Genomic DNA, 27,404 nt, shown 5'->3' on the forward strand with positions numbered 1-27,404 from the left:
TCTAAATTACCCAGTTCAGCACAAGGCTAGCTTGGTGAAATGTTGATTTGCATTAAAGAATAGACATAAAATTAAAAAGATCTGAAAAATCCTCTGAAGGTCATGCATATAGCAATGCTTGAAATTGCAAGTGAACCAAGTTTGGTGACTATAAGAATAGTGACTTGGAAGGTGAAACAAAGGAAAGAAAATATATCATGAATGGTGGAATAAGGTGAGCAAAAGATTGCTCAAACCAGGTAAAAATGACGAGTACTGAAGAGAGGTGGGGGAGGAAATCTAGTTTTTGAAGGAAAGAAGATTAGGCATGGTTAAAGCTAAAGGGGCTGCATGAGAAGTCAGCTCTTCTGCTTGTAGAAACTGGTATTAATTCACTGACCTGAGTCAAACCGCACCACTTTCCACTAGCTGTTGATACGCTCCAGAAAATACTTCTGGCCACTGATATAAAAGCAGCATCACCCATCTTGTTAGGCTTTTCTTCTTACTATTGGTATTATTTTGATAGCCACTACTACCGCTTAAATTTTTAGTGTTATCAAAATGCAAAGTAAACAGAAAAGGTGGCTGAAAATACAGTAAGTGTAGCTATAAAGTCTAGTCAATCTGTGTCCCATTAGAAAATAATGGTCGGTATTGCAATAAGTATAAATTCATTGTCCAGCTCCTCTATTAACATAATTAAAAAGGTGCTGGGTTTGGCAGTTGGCTTCTCTTGCATTCAGTTGCTCTTTCTTGTTTCAGAAGAAACCTGCTGAGTCAATTGGTTTTTAAAGGTGGAATGAACCTCTCAGAGTAAACAAGGTTCATTAATTTGTAGAATTTCTGTTGAAATTGATTGGAAAGAAACTTGTATAGAGATATAATAGCCTAGTTTTATGTGTGTGGATTATCTCTGATGGGCAGTAACTCCTGGGATGCTGGTTAGTGCTCTGAAAAAAAGGGGAAAATGTGGTTGTTCTTTGGTTTTTTTCGTTAGTTTGGTAGGGGAGAAAATGAAAGATCTAGAATTAGTCATGAAATGGATTCCAGTGACAAAGGAGCTCCATGTTGCAACTGGCTTCCAAACCAAATCCAAAATCTAAGTGTCCCTCATTTAGCCGAGGGAAGATCTGAGGCTATTTACTCCTATTATAACAGCTATCACTCTAGCCTTTATTATAAGTAAACCCATTGAGTCAGTAAGAATTGATCATTGAATAAGGGAGGTCCATTTCAGTTGTACAAAGGGCTATTTTGGGTCAAATCAAAGATTCATTTGACCCAGTACCTTGTCTTCAATGTGAACCTGCTGCAGATAAAGAAGAAAGGGTGTAAGAACAAGGCCAAGTATGTGTGACACTTTACTGATGTAGCCTTCCAGCTAATACTGACTTCTGGCTCCAGGATTTTATAAACCAGAAGTACTTAATGGAGGTATTTATTAGCCCTTGATGGGTATGTTTATGGGGTATCTTATTCCTTCTCAGAATGTACCCATCATTTGAACCAATACAAACTTTTAGCGTCCAGAATAGTGGACAAATGAAAAGCAACAGGTGGTTGTTGGCTTGTGTCAACTGCAGTGAGCTGAATTAAGGCTTGAGAAGTGAGAAGTTTTCTGTGCCTTTAGCCGTCCAGTTTCTTTTCCCTACACCTCTTCATGTGAAGTCCTGCTGTGTGATGAAAGCAAATTCACCCAGCTGTATCTTGTCTTATAAAATGAACTTGCCACTCTCCACGTTGGATGAAGTTCCATATGGAAATGAAAAAGTAAATGATACAAAATTGTGTAGCCTTTAGGGCAAGGAGCTCCATATGACAGGTGGAGAAGAGAGTGTCTTTTGAGGTTTTTATTGATTGGTCTTTAAGCATTGCCTTATCCTTTTAGTGAATGAAGAAAGTAAAAGGGATGACTTTGTAAAGCTTCATTAAGCAGTAAGGAAAAATTCTTGTTCTTTAGTAAACTTGTGCAGTATAGATTTATACCATATTGCTTACTAGAAAATGGAAGGATGGAAGAATAAAGTGGTGGTGTTGCTTCCGCTCTATATTGCTTCTAGGCTGGCTGTATTGTTCCAACCACCTTGGAAATATTTTTCTCTTCAGACAGGTGGCAATGACCTTGACTCTGAAGACCCAACTACTTGGGACACATGACTCCGCACAACAGTGACTCTTATTTAATTGGTGTTTCTGAACCTACAATGGAGACCTTATTGGCTTGTTGATTAGTTTAATTTTGTGAATGAACCTGGTGATGACTGCACTGTCCTATTCAGGTTAAATGTGATGTAGAGAATTAGGTTAAATGTGATGTAGAGAATTGAATCTACCTCCTCCTCCCTGTTTGATTTATCCACTTCCCATGAGAAAGAGCCCCCCAAAAAGTACCTGCAGAAATCTCGGTCAGAAAGGAAAAAGCAGAGTGAGTTAAAATTGTAGCAAGCTGTGTCCTCTCTGTTCTGAGAATGAAGTCTGAAAGACAGTCTTAGCATCTGTAAGGCCTAGGTGTTCACCATCTGATAGGATGAGTCAGCCTCTTCTGTGGGCAAAATATCTTTTCACTGATGGAGAGGAAAGTTGGGGAAAACAGGAATCGTAGTTATTGGCAACTTTACTCTCAGTGGCTCTAGGTAATGTCATGCATGGGATGATACCAACACTCAATGTGTCTGCTTGCCCTCATGCAGGAACTTAAAGGTTGAGCATTGATACCTATGTTAGTAACTTTAAGGATCTACTCCTGATGGAAGGATTTCTGTTACTTTGGAAAATTTTAAAAAAGATCATAGTGTAGTCTGGCACATAGGAAAGGTACACATGAGATGTGTGATGTAAAACTGTCTGCATAATTCCATTCATTTTGGCACCTGTTTATTTCACATAGGAACTGACGTCTTCCAGCTGTACTCAATGAGCTCAAATCCATCTAGGAAGTGGGAGAGGATGCTGAGTGAATCAGCGACATCTTAGGTGCCTTAGAGCCTTAATTTACCTGTGTATTATGCCTATGCCTGACAGTATTTGTGAACAAGTTTTAACATCTCACTGGGCATTGTCATCCTGTCTTCAGGATGACAAACAAAGGGAAGGTTGGTCCCTTCCTTTCCTTCCAAAAATTGTATGAAAAAGTTGCTTCTCTGGCCTCCCTGCTTCTGTCCTTTCCTTTGTTACTTTCAAGAAGTTTTATGTCTTGCTCTGAAAGCTACATATTAAATCTATATTTTCTTATGTAACGACACATAAAAGCCCAGAATTTTGCTGAATGGAGATGTCATAAACATTTTTCTTCTCAATCACTAAAACTCTAACAGGCTTTCATGTAATTTTATATGACAATTATACTGACTACCCTGTAAACTGTCATTAAGTTTGTGGAAAGGCTTGTACATATTTCAGTAAGCTTTGGATCCGGCTCGTTACCAGTATTTTCTATCCAAAGAGACAGAATGTTGTTTTCTGCTTTGTTTTGTCTTTTCTGTTCCATCCTTAAGTACACAAAGTTCTTATAAATTTAATTAGTTTTTGTAAAATGGTACGCTCCTTTCTGTTTGTTTGCGCACCTACCAGTAATGTACCTCCTATGAAAGCAGCCCTCACGCTACAATATTTGCAGATGAGTATCTTGCAAGTCAGGTGGATACAGCAGACAGGTGAGCCCAATGCAGTGGGGAGGGAAGTGTTGCTGGCACATCAGGCAATGACTCACAGCTTGCTGCCCTATTTCTTGGAGGAGTTCACACCATCTGCTGTTGGCATCTGACTCCTAGGAGATATTTGAAGTGTGTGAATAGGGGCTAAAGTTAATAACAGAGATTAGTGAACCCAAAGGGCTCTATGGAGAATCAAACTCTGTTGCCTCAACAGTATGAATAGGCTTATTGTCCAAGGGATTAGGGATGGTAAGACAGAGGTTCATTCCAAGGAAGAATTTGTCTGATGCTAAAGGACTCTTTTTCTTTTTTTAATATCTGATTGGCAGCTGCTGTGCTGTGTCAGAGAAATTAAATGGGTCAGGTGGGTAAGTTTGATCAATGGCCAGCTAAGGCTGTTGTCCTTGCTGATATGTTATTGAGATCACTGTGCTGTCTCTGAAGACAAAAAGTTAAAAGTTCATCGTGCATCACAGTAACTGTTAGACTCTCCTGACCAAGCCTTAGCTTCTGCTCCTCTGCAGCGTGGTGCCATGGTCTCTGTCTTGCTCTGCGGTTTTGTGTAGTGCAGGTGTTTCCCCTAATATTTAAGTCACCATGCGTGCCTGGTATGTGGCTGTAACGTTGTGGTACAGCTGTGGCAGAGACCTATGGGTGATGAATCTCATCTGCTCAGATCATGAGCTGGCAGTAGTCCTGCTAAAAGGCCCAAACTTGCTGCTGCTGATTCGCCGAGCTCACAGAACAGTTTGTTCAGAAACTTGGCTATATCTTGAATATTGCTCTGTAATGTCTAAATGCAAAAAAAAGTAAAGATAGGATAAACTGCCAAGAGGCCTAGATTCTTTGTAGGAACAGGGCTGGCAGCATAACTTATACTGACAGAGTCCTGCAAAAATGAGGTAGTTACACTCAAAGGAGCTGAAATTGCTGGCCTCTGAGTTGGACAGGACTTGTCAGCACTATCAACTGAGTTAATGCCCAGTGGCACAGTAAGGAAGATGCACTGTTAGTGTTGCCTTTCTGCCAGAGTCACAGAGTAGACATGTAATAATGTCTTCATTCAGCATAAAAAGACTGTTCCATTAGTTGAAATAACAGACTAGGAATGGGTTTGTCTGGAGATGGAGAACAGAGATCCAGTCCCAGTCCCCAGGCAGGGGTATATGTGATTTACTTACTGTTTTTGTTCCAGTGCTGTCATTTGCTGCACTATAGGCTGACTTTCTGGGATTAATAATTTATTATGCTTAGTTACCAGTGCTTTCCTTATGTGTAGACTCTTTACTACTGATTTGCCCACCAGCCCTGCAGATCAGGTGGTCTATCAGTTGCCGCCAGAATCACTTCTGCCTGTCTTCACTCCTAATTTTCTAAAGCAAACTTTACTCTTAGCTGCTGTTTTATTTCCTGCATCTTTTTTGCTCTATCAGCCAAAGACTTCTGTTCTAGCAGGTCCCAAAGGTGTGGTTTCTTAATTCCCTGGTTCATTTTGAAATAATTCCCCAGCTGGTACCAATCACTGGGATGCATGTAGGTATGCTGATTAGCTGCTATGACAACTATGTCTAATTAGCTGAGCTGGTATCTCCCTTTCTGAATACCCAAAGGAGGTGTTTTATTTGAAGGTTTTACATAGATGAGCTAGGAGTTAATTATTATGCACAAGTCCAGTGGTTGAAGACAGTTCAGTCTCTGATTTAGCTCAATAGCCTTAATTCACAGAGGCAAAAGAGGCCTTGCGTTTCAGGGGTGACAGCGCAATCACTAGAGTTTTCTATTCGTCCCTCTCTGTTTCCTTACAGAATAAAATTCCTTTTCCTGCTCACCTTGCCACAGCCCTCAGAAGATACATTTGAGCTCCTTCAGGCTCAAATGCAGAGATATAACACCAGGCATTTTGCTCTGGCTATCCATTTCTTTTGGATAGTTAAGCAACATCACATTTGGGAATGGTGACATGAGTTAAATATCTCCTCCCCTCTGAAAAGAAACTAAGTAAAGCAGAACTGGGACCTAATTCACAGGTATTTCCCAAAGGACTGTATACATCTGGAATGTAAAAATGGCAATGTAAGAGTTTCATGGTCTCTAAACTAGCCATATTTCCACTTCCTGGCCATTAAGAGCTCCCAGTGTTGATGGTCTATGTCTGTCCTGCAGAATTCAATTATATTGCTGCATCTTGGCCTAAATACAGTTTGTATTCTTCCATGCTTATGAATGTGGCTGAAGAAATTTGGTAACATATGCTCTTTTCTTTTGGTGTCTGTAAACCACTGGTGAGTATAAAGATAAGCTTCCTCAAACTGAAGGGGTTTTTTGTTTAAACAATAAAAGGAAATGTTTAGAAAGAATATAGTAAATCTCAAGGTGATGAAAGCATGTCTGGTGTATCCAATGGTAAAGTGGTTTGGTGCAATTTTTTTGTAGCAAGGGTTTTTGTATCTAGTGTTGCAATGAGAAATTCTGGAGCGTGCAATTTCTCTCTCACCCTCAGGTTCCCTATTCTGCTCTCCCACATCAGTGACCAAGCCATAAAGCCAGTCTTGCAACAGTAGTCCCTTCTTTGGTGGCTGTTGTTCACAGGGTTTAGGAACATTCGTCCCACTTAGATGCCTTCCTGAGGGATTTTCAAGGTGGTTTGGACTAGTTTGGATTGTAACACGGTTCCTCTGCTGCAGACACAATTGCTCTTTCACCCTCAAAGCCCTTCCTCTACCTAATTCTGCCGATGTCCCTTGATGATCCTTAAGTGCCATTTAAGAGGTAGCTTTTCCTGAGCCATCTTTTCTTCTTGCTTGTTTCCTCCATTCTCTTCATCAGCAGCTTCCCTCTTAAATACCCCTAGTCTGTTCTTACAACAAACACCCCACAAACCAAACCAGAAGAAACTATTACAGAACAGCCCCACATCTATCACATCTCCTATACACCATTTCAAAATGTCTTTTATGAAAATTGTTAGCAGCTCAGGAATCCAATAAAACCTGTAGTTTTTAACCATTAATAACTTTAGGATTTTTCCCACTAAGTCTTAACATGAAATAAAATAAGAAAAAATCACAGGAGTTTTGTTTTATTCTTTCCAACAGTTCTGTTCTATTCTCATACATAAAACATTCCTACGAAAATACACTTATTTTTATATATTCGCACACTGCCACCCAGCCTGAGTTTCTTGACTCTCAGCAGTCTCACATGGTGTTGATAACTTCATGGGACCACTGCTGTGCTGTGTGTGGATGAGTCAGCTTTCCATTTTCAAAGTAACTTTACTTTTTTTCTTGCATCCACATATTTCTCATACAAAACCTGGCTTGCTTTCTGCAGTTTGTCATGGCCCTCCCTCAGAGCCACAGTTGGCTCCATTGCTACAAGAAAACCTGCCGTCTTCAGCTACTGTTTACAATCACCTGACCTAAATGATTCCATAGGTACAAGGGCTTTCCTTACAGAGCTGCTTCTTTGCAGCTTTTGTTTGCTGATCCTCTGCAGTGAAGCTAGAAGACCCAGTCCAGTTTTAGCTGCACCCTATACCCGATTTTTATTATCTATATCTTGCTGATAGTTGAGGTTATTCAGGCTATTCCCTTTCCTTCCCTTTTATAGACCAGTAAATCCTTTTTGTTACACCGGGAAGGTGCAGAGTTTCATTTTTATTTTAATGAACTGCTGCTGGGAAAGTCCTTCCCTTTTTGAACCCAATCACTTTGTCAGCTTGATTAGTCAAATTGCTGGTGAATCTATTACTGTCCTCCATAATCATGAGTGTAGTTGCATTTTTAAACATGTCTGTCCTACACGCAAGCAGAGTTCAAAGGGCTGAAGTGGAGCATCACCCCACAATAAGTACAGTGACTGAGAGCGCAGATAGAGCAGGCTCCTCAATTGGAGTTCTGCATCATTCAAGAATGACACTATCTCAGCGTTTGCCTTGCTGTAAAAAGAAGATTTGATTGAAACTAATTTCAGTATATTGGTGGTTGCTCCAATAAAAGCCCCAACTGTTGTCTTAATGCTTAGACAACGATGAATGCATCAATACTTTAGCTGATTATTTTGCTCTACGCTGTCCTCTTCTTCCACCAAAGCCTGGACCTTTCATATCTCAGGTGGTTATCTTCCCATAACTAATTAATTTGCTCCTTCTGATGTTCTGCCAGGAAATTCCATTCAGGAGCTTTTCTGAGAAATTTTGCTTTGGCAGGTTGGCATTTTCTAAAGTGAAAACATGTGTCTGAAACATTTCCAGGTGACCTTGCAGATGTCTGAATTGAATTTTAGTTTTATCCCTGAACTTTCAATGTGTGTGAGGGTTTTGGTTTGGGTTTTTTTGTTTGTTTGGGGTTTTTTTTGTGGTGTTTTTTTTTTTTTCCCCCCCAACCACCCCTTCTAGGCAGAAGCGCAAGCCTGTGAAATAATGAAGATTGTTCAGACAGTGACAGTACAGATGTCAAAGATACTCTTTGAGGCCTCTCCAGGACTCCTGGAGAGCTTGGCATTTGACAGGGGAAATTTATACTATGATGAACCTACTTAGCTGGCTGGAAAAATAGAGGTTTTTCTTTTATAAGGAATTTTGCGTTTCTGAAATTGTAGTAAAACGTGATAGTGAAAAAGACTGTGAAATGTGTCACTAAGCGGATGATGTCATTCAGCCAGCCAGCTGCCTAGGAAGGTTGAATATGTCCCTGGAGGATGTTTTGATTCTATCCAGAAACTGTCACCTGATGTAAAACATCCTTAGGGAAAACTTTATTTTTCAATGAAAAAATCCACTAGGACACATTACATTCTTGTATAGGTGGGAGAGTAACTGGAAGTTTTAATCTCAGTGACTGTTAACAATGAAAGGCTCATCAGCAATGTGAAGATGCTACAAGATCTTGTGTCACTATGTGTTTTCTAGAGATACTGTTTTAAAGATTCAAATGCTACAGATTTTTATTTGTGATGGTCCCAGCTGTCTCCAGCTGCAGGGTAGCAGCAGAGGGTACAGCAAAGGGGTTACTTTTCTCCCCTATATGGACTGAACTTGCTTTAGGCCCCCACAGAATATTTTGCTGTCTCCTAGCAGGATAAGTCTTGCTGCCTCCAAGGAAGTGTGAACACAGGGACTTTTAGCACAAGATTCTGCTGAATCCATGGGAATAGGCATCTTCTGAGTCTGCTGAGCAACTTCAAAGCTCAGATGTATGATTCACATCAGTCAAGTAGCTATGGACCACTTTTTGCATCACAGTAGGTTCGTCTTGAGGCTCTTGTAAGTAGTGAAACTCAAGAACTGAGGTCTTCATTCAATAACTGTACAATAGTAACAGAAATACTGTTTTGTGTCCAGTTTTGGTCAGTCTTATTTCAAGAAGAGTATGTTAGAAGTAGGGAAGGTTTAGAGAACTCTCAGTGGTAATGTGAGATTGGAGCTGGGAAACTTATCTGATTGACTTGATCCTACAGTATATGTTGCAGTGGTATAAACCTGGGAATCTGTGACTTTGAGATGCTCCCCTGATGAAGACTATGTAAAGCTTGAGAGATTGTGCTGCTGAGGCTGGCTCCAGCAAGGGTACAAAAGTTTCCTGTCTCCTCATAGTGGTTTAACTAGAAATCTGGAGAAGTGTCCTGGTGGAAACAAAACAAAAAAAAGGGGTACTAGTTTTCTCTCCCACCCAGAGCAGAGAGGCAGTACCTACCACATGTGATCCACTCCGAGCTTGTAGTAACGCTACTGTGAAACCTTTAAATAAAGAAAGTATTTTGTGGAAGGCCTGTCTGGGTGACTGCTGCAGGGCACTTGTCTTCCTAGGCTGGAGGCAGGAACAGCTCCAGCTATAGGGAAATTGGGCTACTGCAGAGGTTGCCACTGGGACAGTATTAGAGGTATCACCTCTCAGCCACTGTCCTAGAAAGCCGAACTGCGTCTTACAGGCACAGGAGCAATAACAAATCCTCATGGGACACGCGTGCAGTAACCCCTCTCCATAGCATTCCTGTTGCTGCAGCAATTAAAAATGAGAAGTCTGACTTGTCAGGGGCTTGTTTAAACTCTCCCATCTCTGCCTTCCTTACTTTCTATGGTGTGGTCTGGCTCCAGTCCAGCCCCAGTCCTTGAACAGTGGGGCAGGAATACTTCAGTTTTGCCTGTGTGTCTGAGCAGCCTTTGGGCTGGCTGTGTATGGAGGCATCAGTGAACCTTCTCCTTTGCGCACCTGACACTTTTTTCATTGACATGCCTCTGCTGAAGCTGGCTTGAAAAGTGTTTGCACTTGAAACAAGTGGAGCAAATTCTAATTTGTCTGGAATGGGCCCTCCTGTTAAATGTTAAACTGACCTTTTCAAGAGAAATTTACTTGATAGTTCTAAGTGAAGCCCCGCTTTAAGCTAAACCTGTCACTACAACATGATTAAATTCACTTAAATGTACATCAGTTGCACATATTATTAATGGAAATTGAAATCAGCCTGAATGGTAACCATAAATTTTAAAACAGGGGGAAGAGGATGGAGATAGAAAAAACCACACATGATGTGAAGGTTAAGGTGCCTTACTCACCCAACGATTAGATGGGCTGAACAGGGAACTTTATTCTGAAGCAGTGAAAAATCACTGACTACTTTTTTGTGTATTTACAGTGCTCCAATTCTAATCTACTGAAGAAGGGGGATTCGGTGCGTTTTTGGCAGGGGTTTGGTCTGTGGAGACCTAGAAGAGTTGGTCACAGTTGTCTGGTCTTATTTCACCTGCCGCTGGGCCTTTAAGCAACAAATTATCAGATTTCTGGCAGCCTGTTTGATAGCTGGTGGAGACATGTGTGTGCGTAGATAGTGCTGAAAGTGGATTTCTGGGCATACCTGTGACACAGGAATGTCTGCTCCCCGGCTGAACTGCACATTTAACATCCTGCACCCGTTTTTGTCTCCTTCCTTTCTCCACCATCCAGCATGACAGTTCCAGTGCTTAGCTATTCTGATGACTGTTACTTAAAGGGTCTGTTCTAATTGGGTCCTAATAAATCAAAACTAAATTGAAGACCTTCCACTTATGGGCATTTATCAGTGACTTTCCATCAAGCAGGAGGACAGGACTTGGCAAACATCTCCCAGACAAATATCCAGGGACTTATGAAGGTCCTTTTTGAGGGTGTTATCTTTATGTAGTTGTGTGACCTTTGTGATTCAAAGTACAAATTTAAACCTCTTGTAATTAATAACTCTTGTTCTACCAGACTTAGCTTCCACACAGGTGAAATTAACATGACTTTTTCCAGCTGGTTTGGGACATAGAGTACTTGAATGTGGCAGTAAATAATACTCCATAATTACAGCCAGAGAAGCTCTTCTTTGGGTTAGGAGCTAAGTAGACTGCATTGCCCATAGCCTGGAAGTATGATGGATTATTTTCTTTCCCACTAATGCCACCTCCACTTCCTATGACAGGCATATGAATGGTCGTGTCTAATATATACCAACACCTGCCCAGGAGGGGGGACACATATTGCAGCCTGATCGAGACCATTGCACTAGTAGTTGCATAAGAGCGTTAGCCTAGAGCAGTAATGTGCCTGGAAGTGATGGACTCGGCTAGAGGTAGGCTTTGGCATTACACATAAATATGAGGGTTTACACGGCTCTTGTTGTGACATGTGTGAGATTTGGGGGTCAGCAAAGCTGAATTTGCTGACTTTCTGGGCATGTTGGAAGATGCACCTTTTTTTTATTATTTTTTTAAGGGAATTGGTGGTGGCTGAGGATGATAGGTCTCTTATAAGAAGGTAGAAGGGCTTCTCAGGTATCTGGCTGAGTTCCTGTTGGTAGCATTATTTTAATGACTGGATTGTATAATTAATGTCTTTATGCACCCACAGCTTTGGAAAGACCTTTATTATAATTTTAATTCCAAATAAATTAAAAACAGATGGCTTGAGGGGAACGGAAAAATCTGGTCAAATTCCCTTTTTTTTTTTTTTCTTCTTTTTTTAAAAGGCACTTGTATATAAGTTGTGAGTAATGGACAGATATGGCCCATCAGTAAGGATTTTAGTATCAAGGAATCTTTTCAAGATGTTTCAATCTGCAGTCTTTACTTTCTCACAAACAGAAAATGTAATACAAGATGTTTTTGCAATGCAGGGCAAAATGGTAACTTGATCTTGAGCAAGATATTTCTGATACGCAATTTGCAGCCTAGCTTTAACATTCTTTTACCATTTACCAGTAACACGAAAGCAAGATGCCATTTTATCTGTAGCTGGCACTGACTTAAAGATGACTTTCAAAATCAAGGAACCAGAAGAGCTGAGCTCATTTCTAGACTACCAGGCTGCAATTCCTCTATGCACAAATGCCTGTGTATCAGTTCGCTAATAGACTGAACACCTCACCTTGACCACATCTTGCTCTATTAATACATAGCACATGCTCCTGACCATTTATTTCTGCAGAGTGATTGGGATCGTGCATTCTCTTCAAACCTAGGAAATAGTATTAATCTTCTGCTGTGTACTTTCATTTCATTTCCTGTAAAAATCCATCTTCTGCTACTGGAGTTGACCTAAGGTTAGATGTCAAAGGAACAAATTACTGTCACTTGGTTGATACCCCAAGAGTAGCTATAAATAGCAAGCTTTATAACCCCACTGATCCTTGAGATACATAGTGATAAATATGCTTCTACCAACCGAGAGGAAAAAATAAAGCTGCGTGGCTCTGGGTGATGTATGATATTTGAAACTGACAAACGGTACAGCTGCATCATTCAGATGGTTTTAAAAAGAAAAAAAAGTAACACTCATTGTATTTGCCTGCTTTAAAGCATTAATTAGTGATTCTTGGGTACAGTAATCCAGGTAATACAGTAGCAGCTTTTAAATCCAGCAACAACAAATCCTTTCTTAGCTGATGTGGTAGAGTAACAGTCTAGCTAACAGCTGTCCTGGTTAGAGGTAAAACAGAACCAACTTTCTGTTCAGTAATTTTACTTAGCTAGGCCTCTTCTAACTCTCTGAAATTAACAGCATGTTGTGCACCAAACTGTTCTCAGAGCGATAAGACCGATGTTTATAGTTCATGCTAAGGAATGGTACCCAGAGAGGCTCTTGCTTATACTTACTGCTATAACAACCAAGGTCAGCTAATTTCGTTATTTGCCCCGTTGGAGGGTTGGAAACGGAAAAGCGTAGAGGGGTCCCACCTGCAGGGAGGTGCGGACAGGACAGGTGACCCAAAATTGACCAACAGGGGTATTCCATCCCATCTGCCCCACGCTCAGTATAAAACCTTGAGGGATCAAAGGGTCATCTCTCTTTCTTCAATGGCTGACATCCGAGGACGACCCTGTCTGTTTATCTGCCTTTGATCCCGATCTGTGCATTCCTGACTCCAGATCTGGAATCCAGTTCCCACCTATAGCTGAGTCCAGTCTGGGACTTCCCTAGTGCCTGCTGGTGACTCATCCTGGGAGCTTGATACAGTTTTGTATATACTATATCTATTTCATTATTTCCTTTTTATTTTATTATTAATATTTCATTAAAGTAGTTTAGTTCCTTTTAAACTTGTAAATCTCTTTATTTGTCCTCCTCCTCTCTGTGTGCAAGAGGTGGGGGGAGAGCATTTGTTGCCCATCATTGGCCAGTTTGGCCAAAAACACAACAGCTTTGCCTGTTCACTACTAGGACTCAGAGAACTAATTGAAACCTTTTTAGTGGAACAATTTTCTGCAGAGAAATGCAGCATTAGTCAGATAAATCTTTTGCAATATTTTACAAATGAAATCTTGACAAAATGTCAGAATGATTTGAAACAGAAAGTGTGTTTCATTTTGATTTTCTCCTTGTTTCATTTAACCTTTTTTCCTGGGGGGTGACAGCCAGACTGTATTACAAAAAATTCAGTTGAATAGATAATGATAATGCTGATTTTAGTGGGATGAAACACTCAGATTTTATTTTTTTTTTTACTTAATCTTTTTCCCCTGTATTCTTATTCTATTTGGATTTTGTGAATCATGATAGTTTAAAACAGGGCAAAAATTATTTTGTTAGTATTGCCTAAGGGATGGAAAATTCTATCTTCCAAACGTGCATGAGGCACGTTTTTAGCTGGTTTTAAAATGCTACTGGTCCTTGGGAGTTACTCCATTATAACAACCAAGGGGCTCGGACAGTGATTTTGAAAATAATGGTTTGGGCTGTCTGCATCTTTTAAGCTTTCTAGCTGTTGATTTGCACTGGCAGGATAGAACAAAGATTGCATATTGTGTTGCAAATTCTTGGATGGTGCTAGCTGGAAAGCCTCTTCTGCAGGGTATGTATTAAAAGCCAGGGAAGGCCTGCAACATTTTTATGACACAATAAAACTTCTTCTTGTTCTTAATTAGAGATGGGCTAAAGCAATTTTTTGGATGTATAGCATGACTATGGATGCTAACATAGCTCTGCTGAGCTAGTATATCAAATCTTGTAACTTAACTCAGCCTGCTGTGAGAGTTTTTTTTGCCCGGCAACACCCACCTTTTCAACAAAGCTGCAATGACCTCGGTGTTACGATGGGATGGGGAGTGTAGGACATGTATGGTTGTCTCATCTCACTGATTAATGGAAAAGTTTCCTGTTGCTCTGCCCTCAAGCTACAAAATCCATTAACCACCCCTTGGGGTGCCTGAAATTTATTCTGGCCATTACCATCAATTAGAAAGTTAATAGTATGATGATTACTGGGCTACAGTCCTAGCTATTTGTATGATTTACACCAGACTGTGGTGGAAATGGGAAGATGCAACATTCAAAAAACCACTTTATAAGCAAGAATTTGGCATTAAGGGTGTGGTGATGTCAGTATGCCTTATGTAAACATACGGCAAGAAGAATCGATAGTCATTCTCAATTCTTCTAATTTAAAAAGCATCTTTTAAACTTTAATATCCATCACAGCTAAGCTGAGATTTATTTTTTTTTTTTCAGTTGATGACCATAAGCCTCGGGTCAGGCTGGGGCTATGGGAAAGAAGGGTGGAAATTTGCAGGTGGAGGTTTAGCCATGTGGCTACAGATTCTGGCAGCCCCTTTACTAAATATATGCAAAGGGACGCATGGTCCTTACTTTGGATATGATAGAGACAGAGAGATAGGTATTCTCTGCTTAAGTTGCTCACCTGGGTTACCAACTCTCAACTAAAATAGCAGTGAAGGCAAGTTAGCCAAATTTATTTTTCTTTAACCAATATTTTTAGGGGAAATAAACAGCTCATCTGGGTCACTTACAAATAACATCTACTGGCCCTCCCACCCCATATTTCCTTTCTTTCTGATTTGGGTAAGATTTTTGAATAACTATCCAATGCAATACGTAAACTATGCATTGTATGATAAAATGTGAGCTACTTCTACTGCTTGTCACATCTTTAAATTACTTATAGGAATAATCAGCTGAGCTATATAAAGCCAAAAATTGCGAGAAATTTGAGTGTGTATATTTCTGTTCATTTAGATTACTCCAAATAAAAGTTGATTAAAAAGGAGAAGAAGAAAATTGAATTAATTTAGCTGATTATGCAGAGAAATGTCAATTTAATAGTTTTCTATTGTTTCTTCATAATTTTTTTACCCTCTCACATCCCCTAAGTCTTTTTGATGGCTTCTGTGTATGGGAAACTATTTTCTGATGAGAATCTTCTTTCTGTAAGGGAAAAAATACACATTTCAGTAAACTTATATAAAAATTCATGACTTCATTTCTAGTAAAACTTGTAGTCACAATACAAACTGGAAGCAAGACATTTTCAAAATGGAAGCTTAAATCTGTGTTAAAATGCAGTTTAAACTATATTTAATTTTGTATTTCTTCCTTTTGACACTGATATTCAGGTTCTTTCCAATCCTTATTTACACACACAAAACCCCAGGAAACCTATGCTGTCAGGATGGAGTGGGAAGTTGGTGGAGCCTGGGGGGGCTTGCATTTGGCTCTGTCACAGACTTCCTTCAAATGTAGGATTAGTTTCTAGTCTTTCCCTCTTTTCCCCCTACCTAGACAGTGGGAACAGTAATACTTGCCAGCCTGCTGAGGGCCTCATGAGAAAAAAGTCATCAGAAATGTGTTCACTTAGGGAGTGAGACATGTGGGTCCCTTGAGTTTTGAGATCTCTTCTTTTTCTTTACCCTGGAGATGTCTTTAAAAGTTAATTTCAACCTGCCAGGGTAAATTTGAAGTGTTTTAGTGCTGTGACATGCGTGGTGCCATTACAGACACTTAAAGAAATGCTAACCAATTCTTTAGCTTGTCACTGCTGTCAGGCCACTTAATATTGCACTCTTGAACCGAACTCCTATGAAGGCAAAAAAAGCCTCTCTGAACTAGCTTCACTTTAGCTTAATGCAATAAGCTATAGCTAAAAATCAGCCAAGATTCATTAATAAAGTGAGGAAGAGGATGCCATCCAGAGGGACCTGGACAGGCTTGAGAGGTGGGCCCATGTGAACCTCATGAAGTTCAACCAGGCCAAGTGCAAGGTCCTGCATCTGGGTCGTGGCAATCCCAGGCACAAATACTGTTTGGGCGGAGAATGGCTTTAGAAGAGCCCTGAGGAGAAAGACTTGGGGGTGCTGGTGGACGAAAAGCTCAACATGTGCCATCAATGCATGCTTGCAGCCCAGAAAGCCAACCGGCCGAGGGAGGTGATTCTGCCCCTCTGCTCTGGTGAGACCCACCTGGAGTACTGTGTGCAGCTCTGGAGTCCTCAGCACAAGAAGGACATGGACCTGTTGGAGCGGGACCAGCAGAGGGCCATGAAGATGATCAGAGAGCTGGAGCACCTCTCCTATGAAGACAGGCTGAGAGAGTTGGGGTTGTTTAGCCTAGAGAAGAAGAGGCTCCGGGGAGACCTTATAGCGGCCTTTCAGTACCTAAAGGGGACCTACAGGAAAGCTGGGGAGGGACTCTTTATTAGGGAGCGTAGTGATAGGATGATGGGTAACGATTTTATACTGAGAGAGGGGAAATTTGGATTAGATATTAGGAAGAAATTCTTTACTGTGAGGGCGGTGAGGCACTGGAACAGGTTGCTCAGGGAAGCTGTGGATGCCCCGTCCCTGGAAGTGTTCAAGACCAGGCTGGATGGGTGTGGGAGGTCTGGTGGGAGGTGTCCCTGCCCGTGGCAGGGGGGTTGGAACTAGATGATCTTTAAGGTCCCTTCCAGCTCTAACCATTCTATGGTTATATGATTAAGAGGAGGCCAGGGAAGGCATAAAGACACAGTATGGCTGATCCCAAGCTGCTGAAAGGCCTTTAGCAGAGGTAGTGTGTCAGGGACACACATCAGTTCAGTGTTGAAAGGCCTGGGCTGCTTAGTGGGATAAGGAAGTTTTAAATAAAAATCCTGTGTTCTGCCTTAAAAAATCCACAGGAAAAATTCCTTAGACTTTCTAATGTGATAATCTGTGTGCTGGAGGGGACCGATGGCCATTCAGAGTGTGACCTCGGGAGAGAAACTTGCACAAATGAGGGTAAGGTCTGCCTCTTTGCTGCATGGAAACTGTATCCAAGGACATAGGATTCCCTGTGTTTACATCTTGCAGTTGCCCTTCAAAGCGGAGATGTAAAACTCCCCTCAAAATGTCTCCATGAGCCAGGCAAACAGTTCCCATTAGAAATGGGAATTTTGGGAATTAGAATTAGGGAATTTATACAAGTTAGAAAGACAGCCAGTGGTGAGAAGTGTCTAGGTGAAGCAAAGTAATTTGTAAAATAAGACTAACTTTCTGTGAAAATACAGAATAGGATAAAAAAACCTGTTCCTCCCTGAGAGAGAAGATGAGATCGGGCATTATTACTTTCTGGAAGAAGTACCAGGCTTACACATGAAGGAGTTAAATCAAAACAGGCATCAGATGAAAAATGACATCTGTCAATGGCTTGTGAAAGGCTTAAATGGTTAGGTGTTGAAGAAGACTTTGACATTACTAGCTTTTGTGAAACATGGTGGCATGGCAAAAATCAATGGGCAACTTTAGTACTTGGCTATAAAACCATAAAGGAAAAAGTTTCAATTTAGGCGATGAGGGAATAGCACCTCAGCCTAGAAGGATCCCCAGAAAGAAAGAATGCAAACATCAACAACTCTACGGCAGAGTTTACAAACAGGCTTAAAACACTGCAGGCAGGAATACAAATACACTCCCAAATCGCCAGCTCCAGTATTTTTCACATTCACACACGAAAGATCATTTTTAATGTCTTAATTGTTCCTTTATTAAAAAAATTATTCAGTTAAGGCCTTTTGTATGGGCAGGCTGTGACTCCACAATTTTGCCTTCTGTGGTCTGAAAGCCTTCTATCCAAAAATCTGCTCATGTAGAGATTAATACGGCAGCAAATGGCAAATCTTGTGCTCAACCGTCCAGTCCCTTCGGAGACAAACCAGGTGGCAAATGTAGTTATGCGGGAGGTTGGAACAGATGATCTAATAGATGCTGCTGTTTCTTACTTAAAATACCTGCCTTCTGCCAGGGGTGAATTCATGTGCAGAAGGGGAAACAGGCTGGAGCCCATCTCTTCACGCTGCTCCTGATCACGACAGGCTGCCCTGCTCTGCTGCTCCTTAACCACATTACAGATGCTTCTGGTCCTGCCTCCCAGGGCTGGCTGCCACCCGGGCAGCAGTTAGAGCAGCAAGTTAAACTGTGGAGGAAGGAGGGTGAGGACATGGTACATAGCCAGTCTTCTCCTGGTCAAGGTCGGGGGGAAGCAGCTACCTTAATACGTGAAAACCAGGCATAACTGGTAGAAAAAGAGGGGAAAAAAATAGTAAATTGTGCCAATTAAAGTGATTGCTTCTTAATGATGTGTATTATAGAGAGGAACTGTGTCTGTTAACATATGTCTTTATTGGGAAGAAAGCTGCACTCTAATAGGCGGGAGACATGGTGTTACACAGCTTAAAGTCTGCATGTAACGTTTTTCTTTTTTGTCTATATGGAGTGTTCCGGAAGGATCTTGTTGCAAAAGAAACCTTGGCCAAACAATCAACTGGCCGATTCTTCAATTCTTCAGCAGCTTATATAAAATAAGTACAGACAGCCTTAAATTTGTAACAAAGGAGAGTAAACAGCAACTTGCTAGGGAATTTATTTAATCTATATATTCAAACTGACAGTCCTCTGAATTTCAGTCCGCGCTTCTTGAGAAAGAAGAAAATTTCCATAGGGTTCATGTTACTGGTTGATTCAGAATGCCTATTATCATTGTGAAATACTGGTAGGAATGGATTGAGATATATTCATGACAGTAGGTGGACTAATGGAATTCAGTGACTTTATTTAAAATGTGCGGGAGTTTATTATAATACTGTAATAGAAATGTCATTTACCCTGACGGGAAGAGAGGGAAAAGCCCTGTCAATGAATAATAATGAAGTTATTTAAATGTCAACTTTCTTGCAAATAGTTTGCAAAATATAAATTATTCTACGTGTTCCTAGTTTTGTTTTATTACTCAGGGAAGTCAGAGCTTCAGTCCCACAGTTTTGGTACTTTTTTATACTGCCAAATGAACTAGTAGTAATTAAAATGTTTATCTTCTTGGATGTTTGCAGAAATCGTTCTGATTTACTGAAAAAGTAGGCAGTTCAATTCTAAACAGCTACTGGTAAAATTTGGGATGGTTTTAATGGAAGCAATTACAATTAAAATGGTGGGACAGCTGTGAAGTTCAGAATTGAGTCTAAATAGTCTGCTTCTGAATATTAGTCTTAGTAAACTAAGTATCATCTGCATTTCAGTAACATCCACAATGTCCTAACACACATCTATTTTTTTTCCATATTTAGTTAGACCTGCATGTATATCAAACCTCTCTGCAGGCTTTCCTATTTCAAACTCATCTGGACTTATTTTGATTTAGCCTGTAACTGTACCAAGCCAAATCAGGCCAAAATGAAAAGATTTACACACGGATTTATATTAGTTTGATGAAACATGTATGAACACACCCGCCCCCAAACACTTTGAGAAAGCATTGCAATGTGCATGTCTACACAAGAGCTAATATAACAGGGCTTACTGTTCACTCAGTTGCATATAGTTATTTCAGCAGCTGTGCCTTTTCAGCAGATGGTTGAGAAGGTATAGAGTTTCATTTTTGTGTTTTGAACTCTACAGGTCCTGGGTTTAGTCCTTTCAGGTGATTTATGCAGGCGTTTGCTTGCTCTGCTCATGTTATACAGATGCCCTAAAATTGAGTTTTCTCTGCAGAGCTTCAGAGAAGCAGCCTACCACACAAAGTGTGGGAGATGTTGGTTGATACATATCCGTTCCCCTTCAGATAGCTGGGATTGAAGTTGTTGATCCTACACTATCATTACCGCCTACACCCTGCTGAGGTGCATCTGTCTTTTGCAACACTTCCAGGTTAGGCTGGCTTCCTGGATCAACAAAAGGCTGAAAATGTCTTCATGTGTTACGAGTCTCACGCTGCTTTATACACCCATTTAATAAGACACATGAAGAGCTCAGTATCCAGGCTGCTAATCAATGCCTGCTTTGTGTGTGTGTGTGTGTATATATATATATGTGTATATGTATATATATATATATGTAAATAAAATAGGGATAAGATGAATGCAGGTTGGTGGTACCCCTGGGTCAGATCCCAACAGAGGCTTCATGTGTATGCAGTGTTTCATTCAATACAGTTCTTTTGTTCCACTGCTCTGTGTGTGTGTGTATCTATCACCATTTCTTTGTGTTAAAGCCCTTCTAGGTCCCTGTCTGCTGTTGTATAACGTTTACGTTCCTGTTAAAATTTAGGTTAATTGTAAAGTGGTGTAAGAGAAACAACAACTTGTAACTGGGCAGGTAGAAGGACTGGCTATTGCTAGTTTAGAACGTGATAATGAGAGTAAGATCTAATAGTGGCTCCTTTGATTGCTTGTAAATTTGTTCATCTGCAAAAACCCCATGTTTTTCTAAGCTTTCCAATCTTTCAGTTGCTTTTATAGACTTTGACAGAAGCACACGTTTCCATCTGAATATAATGTTACCTGTAAATAAAGCTATGAATGCGAAATAATTGCCCAGAGTTTTGAAGTAAGAAAATGCTGGCAATTCTGACTAAGATTACCATTTGTAATAGGCCTTCGACATCTGTTTGCCTGTGCTGTGGCAGGGGTACTGACTGCTTTTCTTTAACAATTTCAAAACACCTTTTATGTGTCAGATTTTCTTCACTCCTATCCCCTTTGGAAGGGTTCCATTTTGAAATCACTGTCACTGGTATAAAGAAGAGCTGCGCTACTTCATTAGTATGTTTTTCCTAACTCAGCAGGTCAGACTCAGTCCTTACATTACATATATGTTTTTATCAGATCAAACTTCACAAAGGATAGGTGTTGGTCAGACCACAACAGAAATATTAATTTCTGAGAAGGCCAGGTAGTGAGGTGGATGGGGTAACCAAAGTGAACGACCAGTCCTTGGCAGGATTCAACATCCTGCTGTGGCTCCCTTTGCCCGAATGCTGGAACATCTCTGAAATATTCAGTAACAGAATAACTGTAAAAGTATCTTCCTGCTCCTCAGTCCACTGAGGAAATAGCTTGGTTAGTTTATATATGTGCTCCTGAGAGAGATGACCTTATAAAGGGAAAGATCAATCAGTAGATGAGAATTTGATATCAATGTTCTAACCAACAAAGGTCATATATGCACATAGGGGTGCTGATGTTTGGGGAGGGTTGGGGGGGAAAGAAGCTATGGTCATAGACCACAGGTCAATTGTTATATGACCAGGAGACATATGTGCAAATGTTTTGATAAAGTTCCTGAATAGAAAGACTCAACTTTAATGAAAATCCACATTTTAGTGCAATTCATCTTAATGAGTAAAAACCCAAGCTGCTGCCTTCTGGTTTTATCCGTGTACTGATTGCAAAATCTGAAATCCCAGAAGTGGTGATATGAATGCAGGTGTAAAACCGGACCCAGAAATGTAACACACTCTGCGCAAAATAAATAAAAATACTGTAGATATGAAGTGTTGTAAATAGCTTTGATGGTCAGGGGCCTGGAGCATCTCTCTTATGAGGAAAGGCTGAGACACCTGTGTCTGTTTAGCCTGGAGAAGACTGAGAGGGAATCTTATCAATGCTTAGAAATATCTAAAGGGCAGGTGTCAAGAGGATGGGCCAGACTCTTTTAAGTGGTGCCCAGCAACAGGACAAGGGGCAATGGGCACAAACCGGAAAAACAGAAAGTTCTATCTGAACATGAGGACAAAATTCTGGACTTTGAGGGTGGCAGAGCACTGGAACAGGCTGCCCAGAGAGGTGGTGGAGTCTCTTCCTCTGGAGATATTCAAAACCTGCCTGGATGTGATCCAGTGCAACATGCTCTAGGTGAACCTGCTTTGGCAGGGGGGTTGGACTAGATGATCTCCAAAAGTCCTTTCCTACCATTTTGTAATTTTGTGACTGGTTTTGGAGTGATTAGCAGAAGCAAAAATTCATGTTACTGCTTGCAAGTGAAGTTCTGTATGAATCCATTTGTACATTTTAAACACAAGATGCAAATTTATTATCTGCAAGAATATGTTATACTTTTTAATGTGTCTGTTACCCAGATATATGCCACTTTTCTGCAATTTGTGGACACCAGCTGTACTGGTTTGGGCTGATTATCTAAATCCCCTGGATATTAGAACATAACTCAGGCAACCATGAGCTGCATAATGAACAAAACCTCTGCCAATAAATGATCTTGGTTCTAGTAACATGCTTAGAGTAGAGTAACAGGAACTCTGCACAGTCTTGTTTATTCACTTGTTTTGTTCTTCCCCAAGACATGTAGTTAGTGTCCCTATGGACAACCCTCAAATCACAAATGTATTATTTCCTCCTCACCTATAGGTGGCTCCTAAAGCAAGAATAAAGCACATGTGTCCATACTCTCTGCTCATCCATGTGAAAAAAAACATATAAATTGTAGGTGTAATGATCACGTATTTAGGTTTTCAAAAGGATATCACTGTTTTTTGCAGAAAACCAAACTTCAATTTCACTGAACAATCAGCTGGAGCAGCTACTTTGGAATATGCCAAGAAAAGACTTAACAAAATTAGTCTAAGCTTGGAGTATACAATGAATTGATAACTTTAGTCTCTTGCTGTCTGCTATTTGGCATTTCTGACAATCATTATCACCTTTTATATGCAGAATTTATCATTTCTTATTGTACATATTTATTTTAAAATGCTTTAGGAAGGTGCTGGTTTAATTTTTCCTAATCTACTTTAAATGCAAATTATAAGCACTCACATGATGCTGTGTGTATATAATTAAGTATCATTATATACTACATGAATCATTCAAAAAGCTCTAGAGAGCCATTCGGCTATGTAAAGCATGACTTACATTGAAAAGTCGCCAAGCGACTGTGGTTTTGTGATTAAGTGTTTGTACTTATGAAATCTCTCTTTGAATTGTAGGTCAACAGATTATGGGACAACATATGAGAAACTAAATGATAAAGTTGGCCTGAAGACTATTTTGAGCTACTTGTATGTTTGTCCAACAAACAAACGTAAGGTAGGTGATAATGTGGTTGGCTCATTTTGACCTTATGATGGAATTTCTGTCCTGGTGATCTCTCCCAATTTCTTCAATATCTGTTCTATTTAAATGGCCATAAACTGTCTCTTCCTGTTTCTCTCCCCTTGAAAAAATCTGTAGCTTTACCAAAACACAAGCCAGCTTGTACCACCTATACTACCTAACAGTGTACTTTAGGGAATATACGTTAGCAAAAGATGGCTATTAAATGGATAGGTATAATAGGTATCTTGCATGTAATTGTTTGCTTACCTTCTGGATGATGATCATTTGTGTTGTCTGAAAGTGGGAGAGACTCATTAAAACAGTAGAAATTCTACAGTGGCCAGATTGTATGTAACATTATTTGTCTTTTAAGTGCTCCCAATAGTGAACTGAACAGGATTTGACAAATTCCTACAGAGAAAATGCCTTTCAAAGCCCAGAACATTTTAAGCACCCTACTGACTAACAATTTACTAAGAATTTATAACACTGATATATTAAAAAAAGGAATCTGATGCTGCCTTTGAGATACGTTCTTGACAAAATTTTTGTAATTTGGAGGTATGCAATACGAAATGATGAAGCACAGTTCATAATGATGAGGAGGACTTGTAGTCTCACATATGCTAGCATATAGATATGCTAGTAAACAATATCATGTTTAAAGACTCTCCTTCACATGCTGTTTAAAAAAGGGTTTAACTTATATTTTGGTAATAGGCAATTATTATTACTACTGGTGTTTTGGTGAGGAAACTAAAAAGTAGTTTAAATCATTCTGAAATTACTAGCAATTTAATTTCAGATTTCCTCATATGTTGGTCTAGAAAAAAAAAAGTGACAATAAAATCAAAATGTGATTAAATAAATGGCAGTGGTGACACCATTGTCTTCTTGATTTATTAGCTGTGATGCTACACTGCACACACAGTGGAAGGCCCAGCTCCAGCTTTTTCCTCTACCAGAGGGAATATAAATGTGGCTAGAGTAGTTTTCTCTCCTTGCTTTTTGTCTTAGTGGATAATTCGAGTTATTCCAGGCAAAGCTCAATTGCATCAGCAGAAAACGCTAGTGAAGACTCATGTCTGAAGGAGGCTGTGTATATTTGGGCAGCTGAGGGCCACTATGGTGCTGTCTTCATTATACTGAATCATTTGTGCATTTTTTAAGACACACTGTGAAAGGAAGAGGGAGCTGTCAGAGACAGCAGAGACAACAATGCTTAACTTTATTTCTCTTCTAGTTCACGTTTAACTCTTTGTTCAAAAGAAACAGGCACTTCTAGGCATGAGTCATTTGACCTGTTAAGAAATTGACCCTAGAATGATACAAATCATGTCCTAATGTCACGTACTTTTCTCCAATTGATTGCAAGTGGAAGTCCATACCACCGGCTGAGGTGTAGACACGTGACAGGGTATACTTGATCCCACTCTCTACTCCCCTACCTGAGCCTGTGAATAGTGTTTTGTTCATAACCAAGGAATATTTGACTGATGCCCAAGGACTTTTTTCCTTCCCCTGGTAAAACAGTGTTTGCAAATACTGGAAGATAAAACTAGAGAGGACTTTTGGGACCATGCATTCCACTTCCTTGGTACAGGCAGCTGCCTCATGTGGTCCTAACAAGACAGCTATCAAGTGCTTTCTTAGTGGTATTCTGATTAATGGACTGTAGCTGTGGAATTCCAGTCCTTACCTGTTCTGATGAATTTAGGTTTTGCTGAAAGACCCTCAGAAAAAAAGAAGTTGACTACTGCTTACCTTTGTAATGCCATCGGATTGATTCCTCATACCTACCTACATTGGTATGATTATACAAGACTAGAAAAAAGGTGTAGGGGTGAAGAGATAAATGATCTTAATTGAAACGAACAACAAGTATGGGTTCAAGTCTCCTGATGAAAGTCAGGACTGGGATTAAATGGTCTCAAATTAGTGGAGAGATGTCATCTCATTGCAGCTGCCACTGAAGAAGATATGAAGCTTTACACTAGAAGCTAAAGAATGAAATTATCAAATCACTCAAATGTCCTTCAGTTTTGAGGTTTGAAGCGTTGGTCTCCTGGCACAGAAACTGTGGTGTGGAGGGTTTATATATAGGCATGCCTGATATTTGTTTGTTCCGTAGAACTAAGAAGGAGTTTAGCTGGGCAAAATCTGCATGATCCCTTAGCTATTGTGGTGCAGAGAAACCTGAAAAGAAATTAAGGTTTTGCAAGTATGCTAAGCCAACTTAAGTGCAGACTGCCTCTGAAAATCCTTCACCACCTCTGTCTGCACCTTCCCACTCCCTCCCGTGCACTGCCACCCTTGTTTGTGTAGCCATCTGGTGAGCTGGATCGAGGACTAATCTGTCTGAAAACTAATCCCTTTCCAGCTTAAAAACCAAATAGATGAAAGGAAAAAGCTTTCAGGTGGAAGTGTGGAACTGCCTGTTCTGGCAGAAGACTGCACTAAAGTTGGCCTATAATCAATATGGGACAGTGCCAGAGGAAAGCTGCAACACCTGGGATGAAGGACCTATGTAAAGGTCTAAGATTTAATTTTCCCAAACTTATTTCATCAGGACCAGAATTAGGCCTGCAGGGAGAACTTTTGGAGACCCTCCTTACACTGTCTATTTCTGTAGAATATCAGGCCATTCCTACAATAAATGTTTAACTTTAAGCATGTAGCTAGTCCCCCCATGATTAAGAGGGCATGGGGAAGAGAGCGTTGGTCTATATTGTACTTCCACACTGAAAATACTTTTGCAGTGAAAGCAAAAAGACTAAAACTCAGGGTCTTTATCATACCTACTATGGAATGGAAAGCAGAAGGAAATATATTTACAAATTTTGCCACCAAGAACATTTTCAGCAAAAACCTGGGGATCCTGAGACCTGCTAGTAACTTCCCCCCTGAAATTCTGATAACATTACGAGAAACTCTGGTCACTCTGAAAGTTGCATCTTGTTTCACTAATGTGGGCTGGGTGGGTAGCTACAGACTTTTTTTTTTTTTTTTTTTTTTTTTTTTTTGTAAAGGACTCAACTACTCTAAAATCCATTAATTTTATGACACTTGTACTGTTCCTGTGAAGGGTTTATACACTGCTGCAGTTAATACTGGGCAAATGCTGACAGCGTGTGTTCCCTAAATTTTTGTTAGATGAGGTAAGTGGTTTTTCCGACTGCACCTGCAGCCTTCGATGGTCTTTGTTCTGCAAGGCATTCCTCAGCAGAGAGAAAAGGCTTCTTCAGTAGTAGAAAAGAAACAGTGCTTTTTTTTTTTATCTTGAAGCTATTGCTAAACCAGTGATTCATTAGTGGGGCCAGCATGTACTTAACTTACTGAAGCTGCCTTCTTACGAAAAGAAAATAATCCTTTTAGCACATGCTTAACTTTTAGGAATAGTCCTACTGAAACAGAAGGTAAATGTTGAAATTTGCTGACTCAAGACTGATGCCTTATAATGAAAAAAACAAGTGTAAGCTGTACGTAACCTTGTCTGTTCCTTGCAAAGCAGAGCAGTTGGAACAATGAACTGCAGAATGCATGTAATTGGATTTATTCAAATAATTAATAGATTTGTTCATGAATTTCTGATGATTTTCACATTCTGGAAAAGAACAAGCAGCAACATGTGTTGAATAAATTGTTTGTTATAATTTATTTGCTCTTCTCCATCTAGGAAAAAAAAAGTGTATCCATAAATACATAGGATTTGCACAGTCTCCCACAGTCTGAATGCCAATTTCTTTCTAAAAGCTTCCAACTTCCAATTCTTGTATCTTTATTGAACAAAATTAAATCCTTTAACCTGCCATTGCAGGCAATATTGTATTAGAAAAGAGTGCTTTGAAAATAAAAATGAGAGCAAATTCAACTGTTATTTACAATTTAAATTCATGACCTATTACTGTTACTTGGTATTTTTCTGAATTACAGTATTTTCTTAAGGAAATTACAGAAAATGGTGACATAGCGGTGCATAAGCCTTAGCAATAAGAGAGGTGGAAACCCTGTTTTTCAGTGTTCTCTCCTTTCACTGAATTACTGTACTACCTGGTTGTATGACTGATGACACAGATCGGGGCGGGGAGCGGAAATTGTAACACATGGATCTTGCCAAAGACACAGAGCCTGTTTGAGTATTTGTCAACAAGTCTCTAGAAGAGAGAATCCCCAACGTGCAAT

General features: G+C 40.0%; 1 protein-coding gene across 4 annotated transcripts in view; it reads left to right on the forward strand.

Moving 5' to 3' along the window:
• The window catches only part of SORCS1 (sortilin related VPS10 domain containing receptor 1), a 304,249-nt gene that overhangs the window by 106,166 nt on the left and 170,679 nt on the right, over nucleotides 1–27,404 (forward strand). For all 4 annotated transcript variants that reach the window (XM_063338729.1, XM_063338732.1, XM_063338730.1 and 1 more), the window contains exon 3: nucleotides 23,114–23,213. In XM_063338729.1, coding sequence (XP_063194799.1) covers nucleotides 23,114–23,213 — 100 coding nt within the window. The remainder of the gene's footprint in view (nucleotides 1–23,113; nucleotides 23,214–27,404) is intronic.

Source organism: Chroicocephalus ridibundus, chromosome 6 (genome assembly GCF_963924245.1).
Source record: "Chroicocephalus ridibundus chromosome 6, bChrRid1.1, whole genome shotgun sequence".
NCBI lineage: Eukaryota > Metazoa > Chordata > Aves > Charadriiformes > Laridae > Chroicocephalus > Chroicocephalus ridibundus.